The sequence below is a fragment of the Thermobia domestica genome, chromosome 10 (genome assembly GCF_964235325.1).
Source record: "Thermobia domestica chromosome 10, izTheDome1.hap1.1, whole genome shotgun sequence".
NCBI lineage: Eukaryota > Metazoa > Arthropoda > Insecta > Zygentoma > Lepismatidae > Thermobia > Thermobia domestica.
Genome location: NC_137463.1, coordinates 22,728,410 through 22,750,567, shown reverse-complemented (window position 1 = coordinate 22,750,567; position 22,158 = coordinate 22,728,410). Strand labels below are relative to the sequence as shown.

The 22,158-nt window shown below is 37.5% G+C and overlaps 1 protein-coding gene across 1 annotated transcript in view; it reads right to left on the bottom strand.

Moving 5' to 3' along the window:
- The window catches only part of Shrm (shroom), a 660,087-nt gene that overhangs the window by 463,034 nt on the left and 174,895 nt on the right, over window positions 1-22,158 (bottom strand). The window contains exon 2 of the mRNA XM_081727878.1: window positions 4,500-4,787. Within this exon, the coding sequence (XP_081584004.1) occupies window positions 4,500-4,787 (288 nt within the window). The remainder of the gene's footprint in view (window positions 1-4,499; window positions 4,788-22,158) is intronic.

Sequence of the window (22,158 nt, the reverse complement as noted above, 5' to 3'; positions counted from 1 at the left end):
AAAATGGAATGAAAAAAATGAAAATTTGTTTAACGTCCCACGAATATGTCCTTTACACTATAGTAGACGATGATTAAGGCAAGTGAATGATGAAGGAAGAATTAGTGAATGAAAAAGAGGGAGGAAATGGAAGTACCCCGAGAAAACCCACGGACACGATGTTGTCCACCACAAATTTACTTGGGGGGCCGCGGTGGCTCAGTGGTAGAGCGTTCACCTCTGGTGCTTGGGGTTCCGGGTTCAAACTCTGCTCCCGCCAAGTGAACTTTGTGGTGGACAAACACCGTGTGCGTGGGTTTTCTCGGGGTTCTCCCGTTTCCTCCCACTTTCTTCAGTCCACCATTTCATTCATTTCTCATAATCATCGTCTCCTTTAGCCTAACCGGCATAGCCGTGGGACGTAAAACTCAAAGATTTCATTTCATTTCATTTCACAAATTTACTTGGTCGGGGATGGAACCAAGAATCTCACGCACCAGAGGTAAGCGTTCTACCACAGAGCCACCGCGCCCTCTTCATAAGAGAAAGAGTGCAGATGAAGTGTAAGATCAAATTTTCATGCTACATCAATTATTTCTCTGTTAAACAACTGTAGCTTTATTGAGAAAGTATACAGATGTATGTTGAGTTAGGAAGTTTTGGAGGTGTCCGCATTCGGTAGTTCCCTCCCGTGGGTACGCCCCAGCCCTGGTCGCACTAATACCTCCTGACTACTACACACACTACTCAACACAAAATACTAACAAAATCATATGAATGGAGACAGTACGGAACCATATAGAACCAGAATGCATGCAATGAATGCATCGTGTTTGACAGGCCTAAAAGATATACCCTTGCTGGTGTAGCATTGGCAGTTACTCGTCCATAAATTTTATTTGGAAGTAACAATGTAGCATTAGTTTCGAGGATACGCAGTACTGTACTTATTTGTTTGACAATGTTGGCTATTCCAGCATCTTCTGATACTCCATAATGGAAAAAGACAGAAAAGAAAATAACTTTTAGGTTGTAAATAAGCATTTGTGTATTGTCGAAGTTGTTCTTGTGCAATGCATTTTCTATTTTTAACTTCTGAAGACTGCTTTCTTTTCCTTTCTTCTATTTTTTATTCGTTTGTCTTTGCAAAGTGTTTCCACAAGGCCATTCAAAAGGTCAACATCTTCCAAATGCACTTTCCATGAACTGATATGGAAATGAAAAAAATCAGAGAACACACTTTGGCGCCGAAGATTGCAGCATACATTAGCACCATTAGTTTAGCTTGACAGTTATTAGGTGGCAGCATTATCATAGGATGATCATTAGACGGCGTGAACCAATAGTATATCTGCACAAAGTATCGCGGTAGAATTCTACCACATTCTTAGCTTCTACTAATTGTAAGTTGAAAAAGTTTTGTTCAGAGAATATATTTTCTCAGTGAGAAATAGATACATATTATATCGGGTGTTCTAAAATGGCACCTAAGGACTACAGAGCAGTATTATACAAGTCAAAATAAAGCTATATATATATATATATATATATATATATATATATATATATATATATATATATATATATATATATATATATATATATATGGCCGGATTTAGAGGGGTGCAAAGATGCACGTGCAACCCCCTTCGTTGTAAATATACACTTACCTCAAGTGAGAAGCCAGCAGTGAAAATAGCAATACTTTCCGAAAATTTCTGCTGTCATGTTTCCGTTTGGGCTTAAAACAAGGGGAAGTTTTGCAAAATCGATAGTTTAAGTTAATTTTCTAAAAGTTGAAAGAAAAGGATTCAACGAACAGACACTTAGCATTTTCAGGGCATTTCCTCATTCACACCACAAATGTCTAAAGAGATTTTTTTTTTTTAAATTCCAATTTAATTCAAATGTACTGGTAGTTATTGGTGCACCCCTCAGAAAATCCTGGATCCGACCCTGTATATATATATATAGGGTATTTCAAAACAACACCGACAACGTTTGGGAGGTGATTCCTGACACCAAGATAGGAAAAAAGAATAGACCAACCTGGGTGCACAAATGCTTCCATTCTGAGTTACAGGCTGCCAAAAACATGAAAAAATGAACTGTAAGGTCCATAGCTCCACAACTATGGGACTACCGTAGTCGGGTCAAGACTTCACTTAGAAACTAGTATGTGGCCTATCCAAATATCCAAATTTAAGAATTCTGCAGTACTCCCGCAACAATTTTTATAAAGATAGTTACTGAGTACTTCAAATTATGCGCCCGTAGCCAAACTCCCTCTATAAAAATTGTTGCGTGAGTACCATTGTTGCGTGAGTACCGCAGAATTCTGAAATATGTATTTTTGGATAGGATAGACATTAGTTCCTAAGTGAAGTCTTGACTCGACTACGGTAGGTTCCATAGTTTTGGAGCTATCGACCTTTAAAGTTCATTTTTACATGTTTTCTGCACCCTATAACTCCGAAAGGAAGCATCATTTTTACATGTTTTCTGCACCCTATAACTCCGAAAGGAAGCATTTGTGCACGCAGGTCGGTCTATACCTTTTATCTTATCTTGGTGTCAGGAATCACCTCCCAAATGTTGTCGGTGTTGTTTTGAAACACCCTGTATATACCTTTCAGATCCTCGTCAGATGCGAATTGCACTATGTGGCAACGTCGCAGATAAAGAACCGTAGAGTAGATCTACCAATTCATCAAATAGTTTTATCAATTCTTTCGAAATGAGAGAGACATTCGATATAGATGCATACTAGCATCACTTATTAATGTAGCAATCGATGTAACTACTTGATAGATTAGTAGAATAATGATAATGGCTCCAAGTTAATCTGCGACGTTGCCACATTGTGAAATTTTGATTCTCCATAGCGACTGAAGGAGGCCCCGGACGGTATACCACCACATAACATTATTCGGTTTATTTTAACCTGTGGAATAGTGCTCTGTGATCGCCATTTTTAGAACATCCGATAAATAGGGCTTATATATATATATATATATATATATATATATATATATATATATATATATATATACAGTGGCGTATATAGGGGGCTTCCGGGCTTAAGCCCCCGAAATCTTACTTACTATAGTAAAATATATGAAATATCTTGAAGAATTTTCACATTTTCAGGCAAAGCCCTCCCCGAAACAAAATCGTAAATATGCCACTGTATATATATGTATATATATATTACAGGGCCGGATTCAAGATTTTGTGACGGGGGAGTGCACCAATAACTTCAACTAAAGAGCATGGAGCCGATTCTCCCATGGTAGGGAAGGAAACCATGTTAGACATGGAGTTGGTGGACGCGTGTGGTGGCGTTGAAAAGACCCGAGTCCCATAAGACAGTGGTGATGTCAGAAATCGGGCCCCGGGCATGAGGTCTCAGAAATGGGGACCCACAATTTTGGGAAGGGTCCCTTCTATACGCCTCTTAAACATAGAGCTGTTGTATGAGGGTAATAGCGTTGGAAAGGTCCGGATCTTCTAAACACAGCGATGATGTTAGAAATCAGGCACTGGCCCCGATGCCCCAGAAATGGAGTCCATATATATGTATGGTTTTAGTTTGCGCAATCAGGTATTGAGATTAAGTTAAAATAAAGATGCACAACACAACCCAAACTTCGGGGCCCGTACCTGATTTCTGACATTACCGCAGTACTCAAAGGATCAAGACCTTTTCAACGCAACCACCTGCGTCCAGAAACTCCTTGTTTAATAGGCGAATGGAATGGAACCGAGCCCAAAATTTCGGGACCCCATTTTCAGGGCTTCGAGGCTAGAGCCCTGAGCCTCTGAACTCGGCTCCGAATATCAAGTGTTAAAGCTTACACAGCTAGAGTACTTTTTTCCTCCTTTCACAAGCGACATTTACTTAGAGCTTTTTTTTTTACAAAAAATATATAAAAAACATAATATTAAAAATTACATTAATTAAAAATTTATGCTAAAAATTCATAATAATATTTTTAACAGTGAAGTCACTAACCAAGATAATGAAAAAGGACTATTTGGAGAAGATTTAAGAAAATATGTGACTCATCGATTGTTCTCAATAAAAGATTGAAAGTGAACAGAAACATAAAATTCGTTCTGAAATTCAACCTATTTCCCTGGATTTCACCATTGTACCTTCTTAGAAAATCCCTTTTTTCCTATTTGTTAAATGTTGTCACCATATATCCTAGATTCGTGGAAAACACTGACAAATTCAACTTTTTTTTTTTTTCAAATGTATAACAGTACAGTACTACAGCAGCTGAATTCACACCATCTCTATCCAACAATTACGAGATGATTTTTGATCTTACTATTTAGCTTCTGAAACAATCTACACACGTAATTATGGCAATTGAAGAGTACTTAAAAAAAATGCAATTTCATTGGCATATTGAATAAGAGAGAACGCATCGGCATTCGTGCTTTCGAAGCGTAACAAAAGCACAGAATACAACTGAGAAAAAGAGAAAAGAAAAGTCAAATGCCACACATACCTTTCTGAACCGTTGGAAGCGCTAGTGGTTGTAGGAGGATTCTGTTCCGGGGAGGGACTCTCGGGTTGACCTTTCCTTGACCTTAGCAAAGGTTCGGTGTCATTGACCTTGGCCGTAAGGTCTTCCCTTTCGTTAAACGAGTGACGACGACGATCCTTTCGCTTCCGAAGACCTTTGCCCTCACTATGATACACCGGATTACCGCGGTCCAGGGTTCGAGAATCTCGTCCCGGTCTCAAATCACGAAACCATCGCCCGAGAGCCGTCGGAACAGACTCTTCATTTTCCCTGAAAAGAAAGAAAAAATATTACGATAAGTAAAACAACACTAAATAAAAAATTATGTTCTCTTAGAAGTAACATTATGACTATAATTGAACTAAAGGAAATGAAAAGGTAATGCAGTATTTAACACACTATGGTCAGTGCGCAGTCTCAGATTCCACTCTCGGTAGGGCCTTTCCAAAAGCAAAATGTAGAGACAGTGGTCCTTTTTCCGTCCTTCTATAGTAATGTAAGTTCTTCTATAGTAATGTAATTCCTTTTATAGTAATTTAAGTCCTTCTATAGTAATTTAAGTCCTTCTATAGTAATTTAAGTCCTTCTATAGTAATGTAAGTCCTTCTATAGTAATTTAAGTCCTTCTATAGTAATGTAAGTCCTTCTATAGTAATTTAAGTCCTTCTATAGTAATGTAAGTCCTTCTATAGTAATGTAAGTCCTTCTATAGTAATGTAAGTCCTTCTATAGTAATGTAAGTCCTTCTATAGTAATGTGAGTCCTTCTATAGTAATGTAAGTCCTTCTATATTTACCTGGTTGATACAAGAAAACCAAGACAATTTAAATCATTTGCCACCACTTGGCGTGAGCTTTTTTTTATGTGCCTGAGCTGCTCCAACGCCATCTATTGGTGACCGGCTGAACTATGTCAAGTCTAGCGACGAACACGTGGTCAGCTTGCTGCATCACCCTGTCTCTAAAAGGCGTAACAGGAGCTTTCTAGACCCAGTGGCCATTATATCCTTTATTCACGTGACTCCCCAGTTTGCCTGACGACGCTGCGTAGACTCCGAAAATTGGGAAGCACCGACCCGGAATCGAACCTGAGACCACGAAGATGGGAGTCCAAAGCCCTAGCCACTAGACCATTTAAATCATATAAACCATATAAAATATAGTCTATACTTAATACAATAAAATGTATATATGTGTCTGTCTGTCATCAGTTTTTACACAGAAAGAGAGAGCTAGAAGAACGAAATCTTGTACACAGGTACATCTTCACAAGAAGCCTTTTTTTTTTTTCAATTTTCAGCTCGGGGCGGTCAGATTTGGAGAGCGATTAAAATGTATGTGAAAAGTACGCATGTTTCTTGTGAGTTCTCTGGGTGTACAGTGGATCAGTGGTAGAGACCCACCCAAGTAAGTTTTTAGTGGGCAATATCGTGTTCGTGAGTTTGCTCGGAGTATTCTCATATCCTCCCACATTCTTATTCCGCCAATTCTTCCATCATCATTCACTTGCCTTAAGCATCGTCTCCTCTAGCCTAAAGGGCATAATCGTGGGATGTTATAGTGCGTCCAGTAAGAGAACGTCTCTGACAGCTCGCAGTGACATTGCCACTACTCGCGTGTCAAGATTTTTTTCGGTGCAACTGTAGTGGCAATTTAATTAATGGTATAAGACAGAGTGATAATGGTTGGTAGCACTGGTATCAAAGTAGGGGCTGCAATGTCCCACCGCATGTGGTAAGAAACGTCAGAGACCATCTCTTGTTGGCCGTGCTATAAACTAAAAAAATATTTTTCTTGGTTTCTGATACCGCCTTGCGTGTATGCAACCCCCATCACCTGCTGGTTGTGCAGGCTCATATAGCAGCGGAGGATAAATATAGCGAAACAGAGTAAAGACTTTTTCCTCGTCTTTAATATTGATGTTCTGAATTAAGAGGACGCAGTGAAAGGTTCTTACAGCTAGTATATAATAAAACAGATGATCAATTCAAATAATATGCAGCCTACGTACGAATTCTGTTACCATGCAGAAGGGCCTTCTATAATAATAAGGAAACTACATTCTAATAATAATAATAATAGTAATAACAACCACTAGGATTAGGATTTAGATTTCTGGGCTGTCGGCATCTATAGCCATTTAGCCCGTCACGTTTGAGGGATGACGTCCCTCGGCTATTACACTATCCGGGGAAAGGGAAGGAAGGAAGCGGCCTGGGACCTATAAGTTAGGTACCACCCCACCATTTCGCTGGCGTGAATGAGGAAAACCCAGAAAAACCTCACTCAGGGTGGCTGGCCTGAAAAAGCGTTTTACACTTTTTCGACCGAGTCACCCCACCGGGAATCGAACCCAAAATAATAATCACTACCTTCATTAATAAGCATATAAGTTCGAACATTTTAAGGTCCCGACCAGTGGGGGCGATTAAAGGGAGCAGTTGCCCCCTACTTTTTTGAAGTGACCCCTTAATGTGTATAGTTTCATTTGGAAATGTGAAGTTTTTGTATATATTACTGGTTCATAGAAAAAAAATGTGTGATATAATATTTGCCGTTGCGTGAGTTCGTATTGATTATTTGTCTTACCGTGGAGAAAGCTACAGGTATTACGTTTTAATTGCAATTCAAAGCAATTAATATTGCGATTGCGAATTTCTTTAAATGTCGTGCTTGTAGTATTTACTGTCTTTCATTTTCTGAGAGTAATAACATACATTTAATGGCATGTACGGAATTAAAAATAAGTTGTTCATTAATACGGAAGTTGTTCATTAATTCCCAGTTTTAATATAACTTCTACAAAACAAGCCTAATTATTTATTACTATGATTAATATTATCCTTTCTATTTATTTGTTTTGCAAGTTTGTTATTAAATAACGTGTTCGCACAATTTTTAGACAGTATTTTAAGTTGTTCATAACAAGGAATCAAATCTCTTCTTACACCTTCGTTGTTTAAGAGTATAAAGGGCTAGTACCTACCTGCATTGCTCTTGTCAATTTACTTATTAAAATATGAAATACGATATACGGTATTTTAACTGAAAAAGATAGTATACTATCAGTTATACAACCTTTCGTCTAACAAAGTGTTAGAAACAACCAGGAAAACTAACATTGATATACAAATATTCAGATCATGTCTTGCCCCCTACTTTTAACGTCCAATCGCCGCCACTGGTCCCGACAGAATTATGTCGGAACGCGGGACATTTTCTCAGAAATCGGGACTGTTCCTCCGACAAAACTGGGACGGGTGGTAACCCTAATTCTCAGCGAGACATTGAATGGTCTTGCATCGCGAAGTAATTGTGAATGCACTTGAATTAGAAACTAGCAGACTTTAGTGTAGACAGATATCACCCAATTTAATGTGGAACATCTAGCCGGGTATATTCCTTTATAGACTGTACCGCTAGGAAATTTAATTTAATACAATATTAGGGAATTAGCTCTCATTGGTTGGTTGATTAATTTATATCTATGCCCTTTGTCAATAGATAGGGTATATAGTACAAAACCTAGAGTTTAAAGTGGAATCTGAACCTTTGTAACGTGTTCAATAATCTCCCATGGGAGCTGATCCTGGGGAGCTGAGGGGCTCTGGACCCTCGAGAAGTTTCCTTAAGTATATTTGTATCAATGCATTATTGATGTTCGTTACGTGACTTGAATGGTCTCCCCAAAAGTTATACAGAAATCGGCGCCACTATGATCCCCCACCGTGAATCGAACACAAGAGCTCAGGCATTTTCCGCTATGCATTTAGGAAGAAGAAATGTATATTTTGTGATATTTCAAATATTTTTTTTTTACAAAGCCAGTGGCGGACTTAGCGAGGCCGGGGGCATATCATCCCAATTTCTTGAGTGACAAAAATAATTGAAAATGTTATTTATATATATATATTTTTTAAAGTTTATACTAAGCATTGCCTTTTATTCGTTCTTAGAAAATTTTTGAAACATTTGATATACAGTAGTTTGAGTTGCAGTTTGTCTCGTAATATCCATCGGGAGAGACTAGCTAAGTTGGAAACTTCTGTAGGAATAATACATCGTGAAAAACTGTTAACTCATGATATTTCTAATATAGTCTGGCTGTCCCTCAGTTTTTGTCTTCTAGATCCGCCACTGTACAAAGCCTCATAAAATGTTTATATGAAATGCACTCAATAGGGCAGAAGGGTGGTCACTACGAAAATGTAAATGAAAATATACAGGATGTTTTAGAAATATCGATGAAGAGAAAAGAGAAAAATAGCTGGTCGAACGGAAAGGATTAAGAGTTCGAAACAGGAGAAAAAAATATTTAGATGTACTTTAAATAACAAAGAGAAACTGATTTGGACCGGCTCACGAATGTGGTATAAGATAATGAGGGAGAAAAAAGAGGGAAGGGCGAAAGAGACTATCATTGATGCACGGCATTAAAACAGCAATTTAATGGGTTAGCAGAGGAGCGTGGTCTGCAGCGAGTGACCTGTTCGTTATGATATAATTCCTATGATGACTATGCTAATATCTTCATAATATCGTTCAGCAAGTTTCTTCTTACTGTTAGATGGTGTCCCAACCATCTTAGCTTCCTTCCCTCTTTTTAATTACCTCGAGTACTGTTACTTCCTCCTCTATTAACTACAGCGTTTTCCCATTTCTTTACCATTTGACCCCCGTTTTCTTTCTTCATTCTTCTCTACAGCTACATTTCGAAAGCTTGTATAATATGTTTTCATTGTTTTTATATATTTTCATGTTTCTGCTCTGTGGAGTTAAAATCTTCATATGGAACATTTGAAGAGTCTTTTAAAAAATTCTTTACTAAAAGTCTCACGAATTACTTTTTGTTCTCCGTAAATGCTTCTTTCGCCATTTCTATCCTTTTTTTATTTCTTCTTCCCACTTCTTGTTTTCACTAATAATACTACTTACGTACCTAAAACCCTGTTATTTTTCTATATTCTACCCTCGTTTTATAGTCAATCACTGTCCTAGGTAAATTTGAAATGACATAACTAACGTTCTTAATAAGTAATTTTAACTAGCGTATAAGACGGTATCATAATACAGAGATTTCGATGCGCGAATGGAACACAAAACTAGAAATTCATAGTAATAATTGTATCTGAATTACGTTATTAGAAGTTTTTAAACGAAGTGCCTGTAATTTTTAACTACAAACTTTAGTATTCATTATACGTACAATCTTAATGTCGTGGTCTAGTGCAGTGATTCTAACCGGGGTATATCGCGACACACTGATGTATCGTTGCAGCACCATGCAGTATGTCGCGAAGGTTTAGAACACACAAGTTAATGTTGTCTTCCAGAAAGCATATACATTTCAATTATATATTTACCATGAAGCCCGTAATAATGAGTTAAAATAAATTTTGAAACAGACTAATTATATCAGTAGTCCTCCCAAAAGTTTCGGTGCAGCCCGCTCAAATTTACCATTTTCCCGACACTTTTACTTACCCCAAATTTACTCTTCTACCCCTAAATATATCATTCTCTTTCCTCAAATTTACCATTCTCTCCTAAAATTTACTATTCTATCCCCTAAATTTATCATTCTCCCCCCTCAAATTTACCATTCTATCCCAAATTTATTATTCTACCCCCTAAACGTATCATTCTCTCCCAAATTTGCTTTTCTACCCCTATATTTATCATTCTTATCCGGCAAATTTACCATTCTCCCACTAATTTACTATTCTACCCCTAAAATTTATCATTCTTCCCCCTCAAATTTACCATTCTCTCCAAAAATATACTTAGCTTCTCAAATTTGCTATTCTATCCCCTAAATTTATCATTCTTCCCCTCAAATTTACCATTCTCTACTAAAATTTACTATTTTATCCCCTAAATTTATCATTCTTCCCCCTCAAATTTACCATTCTCTCCTAAAACTTACTATTCTATCCCATAAGTTTATCATTCTTCCCCCTCAAATTTACCATTCTTCAGCTCGATTGTATCATTTCTAAGGAAAAGTTATGTTCCCTCAATTAATTTCATGGGTGCAACGTAGCCGAGTGTAGCATCTCTGAGCATCAGACAATAACAGCAATAATGGTCAGTTCTAGATTCTACTTGTGGATAGTTAGGTGCGCCATCTTCTGGCGTGATGTTTAACTTTGCTATCTTTGTTTCAACAGAAGAAACAATAAAAATGGATAAAGTCACTACTAAAGCTACCGTTAAAGTCACCGTCACCAGTAAAAATATTAACGAATTGATTTCATTAACGAACTCGGCCGAGATAGTCGTTCTAGCTATCTATTACCAAAAAAATGAATTCTCTTCCATTTAAGAGTTATCATGTGGAGTAACGGACAAATGGAGGGACGTACTAACATTACAATATTATAAGTTACACTCATGTAATCCTAATAAACAACAATAAAAGCAAGAAAAGTGGCAGAAAGTCGACTGAGGCCTTTATTTAAAAGTACCTCCCCAGCATTCGCCTGGTAGAACTGACGAAAAGCCTTAAAAACCTTAGTTAAAATCAGGCCCGTATCCAGGGGGGTCTAGGGGGCCGACCCCCTAAATTTTTGCTGCCCCTCTTAAATTTTCACGGTAGGCTTGCAAATGAACTATAATATGGTTGGATCGGGCCTGCCTAACTTCAGCCCCCCCCCCCCTACATTTTTGGGCTGGTTACGGACCTGGTTAAAATGACCGACTGTGAGGTTTTAACCCAAAATTTCCTGACTGATAATCACTTCTGGGGATTTGTATCGATCCTCTTGGACACCACTAACAGAAAACAAATGACGGAAAGCAGTGTGTGCAGCGTAATGTTGGATGAATGTAATGCTTTTTTGAATGGCAAAAGTGACTTTTTTTTTTTTCGTAATTTCTGCGCGTTGTCATATCCTCAAATGGGAGATACTGAAACAATATTTGAATATACGAGAACATTTACAAATTGACAGTAAATTCTTCATTATATTTTATGTGAAGTATTTACTATATATATGTGTGTGTACTTGTTTCATAGAGTATAAAATACTGAACTGTGTGCGAATATTGAGTGAATAACGCATTGTATACATGTCCCTATTTAAGAATTTTTCTTTGTAATACTGTTACAGCATGTATCAAAATTTGGAACGTTTCTCAAATATAGAAAATTTTATTCACTGGAATTGCTACGATCTCCAAATGGTACTTTAGACCCCCCCCCAAAAAAAAAACAGTATGAAAACTTTTCAAAGAAGAGCACTGCAAAACATAATAATTTCTAGTCTAGTAATATAAATATTTAACCACAAAATTTCAGAAATAAAAAAATACCATGCGTTAAAAGTGATTTTGTATTTAAATAGTTGACAGTTTTTTTTTGGGGTGGGGGGGTGGGAGGTCAGCTTGCAAAAAAAAATGGTGAAGTTAAAACTTCACACATTTGGGATGTGAGAAAGAATACAATGCCTGGAATGTGAGATAGAATATATTGTTGTCATTTGGCACCAGTTTAACCTTAAATAAATATATTTTGGGGGGAGGGAACTTTTAAAACATTGGTGAGGGTTTAACCTCTCATAGTTGAGATATATGAATATATAGTACTGACCGCTTCAATCACTAGCATAGATCCATTAATAAATATGAGTTTTGCCTGATCCCCTTTAATGTCTTTACACCACAGCTTATTTCTAATTTAGGGACTTAATCAGGGGCGCACACATGGGAGGTCCAACCAGGTCTGGAATAGGGATGGCCATTTCCGGAAAAAGAGTTTTCCGGTTTCCGGAAATCACATTTTCCGTTTTCCGTTTTTATGAAAAATTTTCCGTCTTCCGTTTTTCCGAAAAAATTTCCGTCTTCCGTTTTTCCGGAAAATTTTCCATTTTCGTTTTCCGGAAAAATATTTTCCGTTTTCCGTTTTTCCGGAAAATGTGGCCATCCCTAGTCTGGACCTCTCCAAAACTTTCTAACTCAGCATACATTTGTTTACTTTCTTAATAAAATTATCCCTGTTTAACAGGAAAATGATTGATGTAGCATGAAAATTTGATCTTATATTTGGTCTAGGAATTAATTCGTGCGGGTGGACAACAGATGGCGCAACGAACGGAGCGTCCCACAGTTCCGTGTATCCACACATGTGTTGCAAACCCCTGTCATCGCGTATCGTTCGTAGTATAGGGCAGTGGATTAAAGCGTCAACAACACCAGTTTGTAGTTAAGTGAACATGGCGCAATTTGTGCCTGATAAAGTGTTTTTGCGGGGTGTTCTGCTGCATTACTTTAACATGCAGAAAAGTGCGACTGAAAGTCATCGTATTTTGGTGGAAGTGTATGGTGACCATGCTCTAGCTGAGCGAACGTGTCAGAAGTGGTTTGCACGGTTTAGAAGTGGTGATTTCGGCTTGGCAGACCAAGAGCGAGCTGGACAGCCAAAAAAATTTCAAGACGAAGAATTGACAGCATTGCTCGAGCAGGATTCGTGTCAAACGCAGGAACAACTTGCAGCAGCATTAGGCGTTGATCAAACAACAGTCTCCAAACGCTTGAAAGCCATGGGAATGATTCAAAAGATGTCACATTGGGTTCCACATGAATTGAAAGACAGAGACGTTGAAAGACGAAAAACCATTTGCGAATTGCTGCTTCAACGACAGAGCAGAAAGGGGTTTCTGCATCGAATTATTACGGGTGATGAGAAGTGGATCCATTACGAGAACCCTAAACGAAAAAAGGCCTGGGTGAAACCAGGTGAACCAGGTCCATCACAACCAAAACGAGATATTCACTGTGCAAAGGTTATGCTGTGCATATGGTGGGATATGAGAGGTGTGGTGTACTATGAGCTGCTACAACCGGGTGAAACTATGAATGGAGAACGTTATCGACGACAATTAATGCGTTTGAAGCAAGCTCTGGCCAGAACACGACCAGAATGGGAGAACAGACATGATAAACTTATTGTTCAACATGATAACGCTCGCCCACATGTCGCAAAACCGGTCAAAACCTATTTAGAAAATGTCGGATGGGAAGTTTTACCCCACCCGCCGTATTCACCAGACGTTGCTCCTTCGGACTACTACTTGTTCGATTGCATGAACGATTTGATTGGACAGCGGTTTACTTCTTCAGAAGATATCGAAACATGGGTCTCTGACTGGATCGCTTCCAAGGATGAGGACTTCTTTCGCCACGAAATCCGTACATTGCCTGACAGATGGGCGAAAGTGGTGGCTAGCGATGGACAATATTTTTCTTAAGGTATTTATGTATTTTGTGTTTGTACTACAGCTTCAATGTGTGCGTACCAACCGCACGAATTAATTCCTAGACCAAATATTTCATTTGTGCTCTTTCTCCTATAAAAGCAACCTAGTTCCAGTTATAGATCTAGCCCGGGGCTGGGGCAGGGGGGGGCTAGCTCCCAGTTTTTTGAGTAACAAACGTAATGTAAGTTATTATTTACGGTATATATTTTTGAAAGTTTATATAGTAAATTCATGATATACCTATGATAGTCTGGGTTCTGGCTGCCTCCTCCCAGTTTTTACCTTCCAGATCCGCCCCTGTCTAGTTCTACCGTTTTTGTCTGAAAGTATAGGTAGAAATATTTAGAACTCCTTATCGTCTTTTCGGGTGCAAAACAATACCCGTTCAATACTATACAGACTTAATGGCTTGTATGGTAGTATTGAACTTTCCATCCCGAAAAGCTTGGACCTCTCCTAACAAATATTTCTGGATTTGATCAAAAGCACCAGTCCAATGCCAACTAATTATGTCCTATATATATTTTATCGCACTATTTCGCGAAGAACGTTCAGTGCCAGGAACAGCCTCACACCATAAAAACACTTCTACGTAATAACAACCCATAACATCAATACACAGCTTTACATCTACACGCATATATGGTCGGCATGTTTTCCCTCAAAAAGAACGGAATCATTCATAAATGGCAAAGGGGAGTCATAAAAAAAATTGAAACAAAGAATCCTAAAGTACTGATGCATGAATGGCATTTAAGCACCACCACCCGCCATCATTTCATTCTTTGTATGTTTTTTCATAATCAAATCTATAACGAAACGCTTGGTATTTTCCCTTGACATTCCTATGACTATCTGACTCCAGGTTTGACATGTAGATTTTTAGCGTCTTTTTTAGGCATAAAAATTCCACAATGTTCGTTAATCAGCAATTATCATCAGCGAACTTGAATGGTAAAAAGAAGAAAAAGAAAAATGGTAAAACAAAACATAAAAACTAAGCAAATTGCATGACAACAATGCAACAAAAAAAAGATATTGTTTATACTGGTTCATAATCGTACAATCTTTATGTGTGACGACTATTGGAAGAAAATTAAAAAAAAAAGAAACACCAATAAATAATTTTTTACGCATTTGTATGAATAGTAATACTACAAAACAATCCGGATTTTCTTTTTAAATTCTGCCTTTTTTTTTAAGCATTGACAATTCATCTGTGAAACATTCTATATGTACTCTTTTATCTGTAATATCTGTAACCAAATACAATAGAATGTATAACACAGTGAAACTTTTCTGTAAAGAAATTGGGAATATCGACCTGTACATGAAAACAGAGGAAATTATTTCAATTTATCTTCAAACATACGGAAAGAAAGAAAGACTTATTCACTGAAAGCAAATATTTAAATTCGAAATTCAATAGATATTTTATATGGTAATTTCTTGGTAGCCATTTATTTCTAAAGAGTGCCGAAAAAATAAGGAAAATGGAAAACTGAAAGAAATAGTAAATCTATCTACATAAATAAATCTATCTATACAGGAAGCAAGAATAAGTAAAGGATTAGGGCAAGGATGTGGACTTTCACCTCTCCTGTTTAACGTTTATATAGAAGATGCTATAAAAAGAATTCTTTGATAAAAACGAGAAAGGCGTAAAAGTAAATGGCCAGGTTTCAGCACAATAAGGTTTGATGACATATCACTGATAGCTGAGAACGAAGAGGGCTTGCAGGAAGCAATTTCAAATTTGAACGACCAGCGGAATAAGTGAAAAAGACTTAAGTTCAAGAATAGCACAGGCTAAAGAAAAGAGAACTGCTAACATCAAGAAATGTGTCGCTGGACGTTCTTAAACGATTTATTAAGACACTGGTATGGAGCGTGGCGCTTTACGGATCAGAGACGTAGACATTGAGAAAAGCTGAAATACCTAAGCTGGAAGCATTTGAAATGTGGTGTTGGCACAGAATGCACCGCATATCAGGGATCGAAAGGAAAAGGAATGAAGACGTACTAAAGAAAGTTAATGAAGGATGATAGATCATGAAGATAATAGGAAAAAGAAGACACAGATGCTTGGCCATCTTATTCAGTACTCCGATTGGATCACTGTGTTGATAGAGGGAAAGGCAGAAGGAAAACCAGGAAAAGGAAGACCAAGGATAGAAAATCTAGATGCAGTTATGAAGAAGAGACCTTATCAGAGTATAAAGCAGCTCTCCTAAGAAAGAGAAAAGTTTCAAAATTTCCATGTTGCCCACCAACCTATGGTTGAGGTGAAAAAAGAAGATGTGTATATATAAACAACCAGACAATCAGTTGAGAATTCTCCAAGCGCATTGCCAGAACGTACTTAAAAAGAATTAATTTTTGTTATTAACTTCTACAGGCGTTATACCAATTGTTCTATGTACTTTTATTATTATACTCATTAAACAATTTTTGTAATATATCTATCCATTTATAATTTCCTTAAGTACTAAATTTGTTCACATGTTTTATTTAAGAGTTCTGTTAAAACGTTCTACGATATGTTGTTTCACGAAGACACACACTCAAACTGGAGGGTTCAAAATTGAAAAATTCGCAAAATATCATTTCTCTATGACTTACAGTTCTCGAGATATGGCTCCTTAAATCTCCCGAAATCGGAACATTTTTGGCCAATATCTGGGGAATGGACAGAGTGAAAGGATAAATTTCACCACTTATTTCAGTGGATGTTCTATCGAATGGAGGCCTCAAAATTGAAAAATTCGCAAATAACAGACATACACCACACAGCCATAGAGAATTCAGTAACTAACTTAAATTCGTTGAAAATGAAAGTGACTATATTTGTGACTTAATAACTCTTCAACCACCCGACCAATCTTGACCAAATTTTCAACACAGATGAGATAAGGTCTGGAATGTTTGTTTTTAATCATTTTACTTTGACGGTAGAGGTTAAGGAAGGGAGAGATATACAAGAATGATCAAAAATGACCAATATCAGTGTCGAATCCATAGTTTTCGGGGTCGCTGAGATGAACAGTGACATTTCTGATGCCGTTTAAAACCAAATTCATCCCCGCAAATTGGGGGAAGGGGAGATGTAAACAAATGATTGAAAATAACCGATATTAGTGCCGAATCCATAGTTTTCGGGGTCGCTAAGATGAACAGTGACACTTCCGATGCCATTTAAATCCAAATTCAGTTCTGCAACTTTGGGAAGGGGATAGAAAATATATAAAATGATCGAAAATGACCAATATTAGAAAGCGCTTCAGTAATAGTTAAAAGTGACTGACAAACGAAACATATTACTGTTTTCGATATTGACGCTAGTATGCAATAAACCTTTGTAGCCGTAAATTTGAACTAAAATTTGAAAGAAAAAAAAATCAGGAATTATTTTAATAATTACGGAAAAAGGAACTTTCAGTGAACATGTAAATACAAGTATATAGCAATGATCACGCGAAATTTTAAATCTAGTTAATGTATGAAGAGAAACAATGTCATGCGGGAAAGCTTTGTACATTTTGTTCGAATGACGGAGCAGCCGCAACATTTTAAATTATTTTCAGTTCTTTAGAAAATGGTATAGTGTGTCCATTCCATGTTTCACAAGTTAAGCTTAGAGGACTATTTGATACAACTTAAAGTCTTCGGAAGTATGTTATTTCTGAGATTTAATAGCAGAGTTACTGAAGTGGCCCCAGATCACCTATTGCATTTATAGATTCATGTTTGTATCATATTATATGGAGCAAGAAAGTTATATATATGTTTCCATACGTTATATACATGTTATATACAAAAATTGCATCCTTAAGTCCCACGTTTATGCCGGCTAGGCTAAAGGAGACAGTGATGATGAGAAATGAATGGAATGGTGGAATGAATAAAGCAGTAGGAAACTGGAAAAGCCTGAGAAAACTCAAGTACACAGTGTTTGTCCACTACAAACTCCCCTTGGCGCGAGCTGGAATCAAACCAGGGACTCTAGGCACCAGAGGTAAACACTCTATCTCTGAGCCACCGCGGTCCCCACCAATGACTACATGATTATTTTACAGGTGTCTATATACTTATGTCCGGGCAGTGTACTACTTCTGATAAAGGATCAAGAGTATATAAACAAGCACTGGGGAGGTTCAAGGTGGCTCAGTGGTAGAGCCGATTACCTTTGGTGCGTGAGGTCTCTGGTTCCCTGCCAAGTAAGTTTGCGGTGGACAATATCGTGTCTGTGGGTTTCTTCGAGGTAGTCTCGTTTCCTCCCATATTCTCATTCCACCAAATTTTCCATCATCATGCACTTGCCTCCGTCTCCCTTAGCCTACAGGGACTTTCAAATGAAACAGCCAATGGTAGACCACTGAAAGAATCTTCAACACTTAAAAAAAAAAAAAAAGTGTATCATCTGGTTTCACTTGCAAATCTTTTCCGTCCAACGCGTTAATTGTCAAAATTGTTTTGTCAAACAACGTGGTTCATTCATGATTTAGAAAGTTAACTGGAAATGAACGGAAGGAGATTAAAAAACTATTCTGCATTAAAGGTTTAACTGTAAATAAGTAACTCGTTGTTAAAGAGGCAACACATTCATAACAATGACAGAACTGTCTCTGTACTTGTTATCCAAAACGCAAGGCCCTTTTTTTTCTTTCTTTCTTTTCTTTTTGGTATCAGGCGTAAAGTAGCTTGTTAGTTCATCAGTATTTTTTATTTATTTATTTATTCTTTTTACCGAAAGTATTTCTCAACGCTTAACGTCACTTTTTTCTACGAAATAAAAAAGAAAAAGAAAAAAGAAAACTGTTGTTTTAAGTAAAAACCGGAAAGGTAAGCTTCATATTCTGACGTTGTATTGATGAGGGTTAACAGTTGAGAATCGTTTTCCAATGCTCTGTTAATAATTAACCGGACAGGAAAAGTGGTTTTGTGAATAATTCAAAGCAGTGCTGCTAAGAAACTTAACTATTTCTCTTACTAAAGAAATTCCCTACCAAAAGCATGAATACGTAATAAAAATTCCCTTTCGCTTGATAGCGTTGAATAGTATTTGGGATATTTTCTTTGTGGGCCCGGGTTCGACTTCCAGTGGGAGAGAAAAATAATTTGAACGCATTACGGTGGTTGGGATTTCGCCTTAAATATGAGATCTAAGTCTCATATATCGGTAGCCTCGGCGCTGAAAGGGATAATAAACTTCAACAAACAAACAAACAAAGAACAACATATTTATGTTCAATATTTTTATTGTTGAGCAGAAAGATGTTTTGTTAATGTAAGTCGGAAAAGATACTTTGTTAACGAAAGGTGCCACAAAACGCCAATGTTCGAAGACAACGTTTTCCAACTTTTTATATTGTTTGTATCCCCTTTTCAAAGATTATAGTTTTCTTATTTTAAACAATTATTCGCACATGTAATATCACAAACAAACACACACACAAGTCCTAGAAACAGCGTATGAGAAAAATAAAATGAAATATTTAGTTTAACGTCCCACAATTATGTATCGAAGTTAAGGGAGACGGTGATGATAAGAAATGAATGAAATGGTGAAATGAAGAAAGTGGGAAAAATAGAACACAAAAAATCCACGCACACGGTGTTTGTCCACCACAAAGCCCACTTGGCGTGAGCTGGGAGCAAACCACGGACCTCACGCACCAGACATGAACGCTCTACCAGTTTTAAAAAAAAGGCAAAAAAAAAAAAAAAAAACATCATACCTTAGTTTCCTGAGCACCCGAGTTTCCTCGTATACAAGGTATCTTTATCCTTTACCAAATTCGAGAGGGACACGAACACATACATACCCAGGACAGTTAAAATTTTAAAAGCTCTCCCACTGGGAGTCGAACTCGGGACCCCATACACCAAAGGCGAACGTACTAGACACTAGACAAGCGGGGGGAAAAGCTACTTTTTTTTTTTTTTGATAGGACATTTGGCATCTAACGGCCGTGTGCACCAACGAAGCTCAGCCGTTGAACGAGGGTCATAACCAAGTTCGGTGTAAATGTCTGTTGCACCAGCAACGTTCATGGTTAAGTCTCGGTCAAATGGTGGATAAACTTGGTTTTAGCTTGAACGGCCGAATTTGTGAGTTTATACTTCTTTGAACCAAGTCAGTCCGTTTACATCCAATAATGGCTTTGTATTTTTCCACTAATGAAATTACAATACATTTCTCGTGTTCGGAAAAAATTTTTGCTCGTGGTTTCATTATTTTTTTCCTAGATACAATGTATGTCGTATCAATAAAATGAAATAAATGTTCTGAAGTTCGTTCTTGAAATACAAAAACAGAAATAATAAAAAAAAAAAAATAATAATAAAAAAAATAAACGGTGTAGATTAGGAATACAGTTCTTTTTTTAATTTTCAGGTAAAGTCTGTTAACTCGCAAAAAGAAATAAGGAGGATATGTAGGCAGAAAACCTGCGAGGCTGTAGCTTTACAATAGAGAACCCACTAGAAATAAACTACATATACTGTGCGTTTTTATTTTATTTACAGTAGAGCGTCGATTATCCGAAGTAATTGGGGGACATGGGTGTTCGGAAAACTGGTTTGTTCGGATAATCGAACTGTACATGTTTATTTGCCAAAAAGAAGTACTGTAAATTTATTCATAAAAACAGGCATCTCTTTAAGTATTACAAAGTAACGTACAAAGGCAACTTTAGTAGGAATATATAGCATGTGGTACAGTTTATTAAACAAAAATACGTACATATTACATACGCATTTTGCTGGCGGCTTGGCCGGTCAGCAGCGCCTTATGAAGGCCCCATTAGAAGCAATGTTCCGCCAGCGGTGGCTCAGTGCGGCGACTACTATGGGAAACTTGGTTTGGGAGTGAGGGGGATGATGGACGTAACAGGTGCGAGCGAGTACACAGTTCGGTTAAGCGGTCGTTCGGTTGACCGACGTTCGGATAATCGACGCTCTACTGTATTTATTTATTTGACAAAATCAGCTCATAGCATTTTCGACAATGTAATTTTTAAACAATTTTCCAGTAAAGGTTAACCTTAGGAGGGTATAAAAGTTATGTCTATAAGTATTTTCTTGTCAAAATTCCATGTAAACAGCGTAAAACTTATCTAGTTATTCATCGTAAAACTTATTATCTAGTTACTCCTCGAATGGTATCAACCAATTGCGTACGATTGTATAAGACACATACAAACTTTGCTGCATATAGTGAAAGCCAAAGCACCAATCTTTGCAAGCTGCTCGTTACAAGCTATTTTTGAACTTATTACGGTTTATGCCAAGGTGAAGCTGGAGGGCTATAGTCGATGTGAGTCTGTAGGGAACAGGCGAATTTGCGATAGTAGGTATACGCAGTCGTTCTTTCAGAAAAAATGTTCCGGGGGGGCACATGTAGAATTCAGAGGGGCACTCCTGGTACTATTTTATTCATTATTATATTACAGACATATTATTTTGATCTCATCCAGGGGGCATTCTCAGAGCTCCGGGCGGGCAGTGCCCTCCAAAAACATGTCTTGAAGAAACACTGGGTATACGTGTAAGCAAATGAAGGGTTTACCAAATAAAAAAAAAATCATAGGTAAACTACGACGTGACATATTTTTCATGAAGGAATGAAAGTGTGAATATAAATAATTACCATCTATCACAGCATATTGAAATGAATTATTAGTGATAAAGAAATTATTGTATGTGTAAGTGTGCTCTTCCACTGTCCTCGTTTATACGTATACCCCGTCGTTGACGCGCCTGCTCCCTATGGATACAATCGCTCGCGCCTCCCTACTGCACTCCTACTCTAACTCGGTTAGATGGCATTCTTGCTTTTTGGTGGTCACGTAGCACAAGTTGGTTCGTGTTTTATACACAGTAGTTTTTATGTTGTATTTCCACACTTTATTTATACGATATTGAGCCATCCTGAACTCAATCCGCAAGTAGTAATGGAGCTCTTCATTTAGTGCATGCTCTGCTAAAAGAAAGCTCTAACCTAACCTGAAAATGTAAGAACGTGTCAAAATTTGGTAGAACCATCTGCTCGAGTAATGAACAAATCAGAACAAAAAATACGTACCAATCTGTAGTAGGTGATCACTAAAAGCTAGTTTTGCATTATAACTGTATAATTATGAACCATACATTTTAATGCTGTTTCTATAATAACGTATTACTTACATGTGTAACGAATGTATTTTGGGAAATTGCACCGGAAAACAGGAGGTTGATAAGTTTCCACACTTTTCTTTCCTTATGCACACACCACTAACGCTAATGTGCATGCTTTCTCGGACAAAATCACGAGCGATCCCTCGAATTGTGCCCTGCTTCGAATCGGAATTCGAACTCAGGTTATGTTGGCCACTTAGCATACAT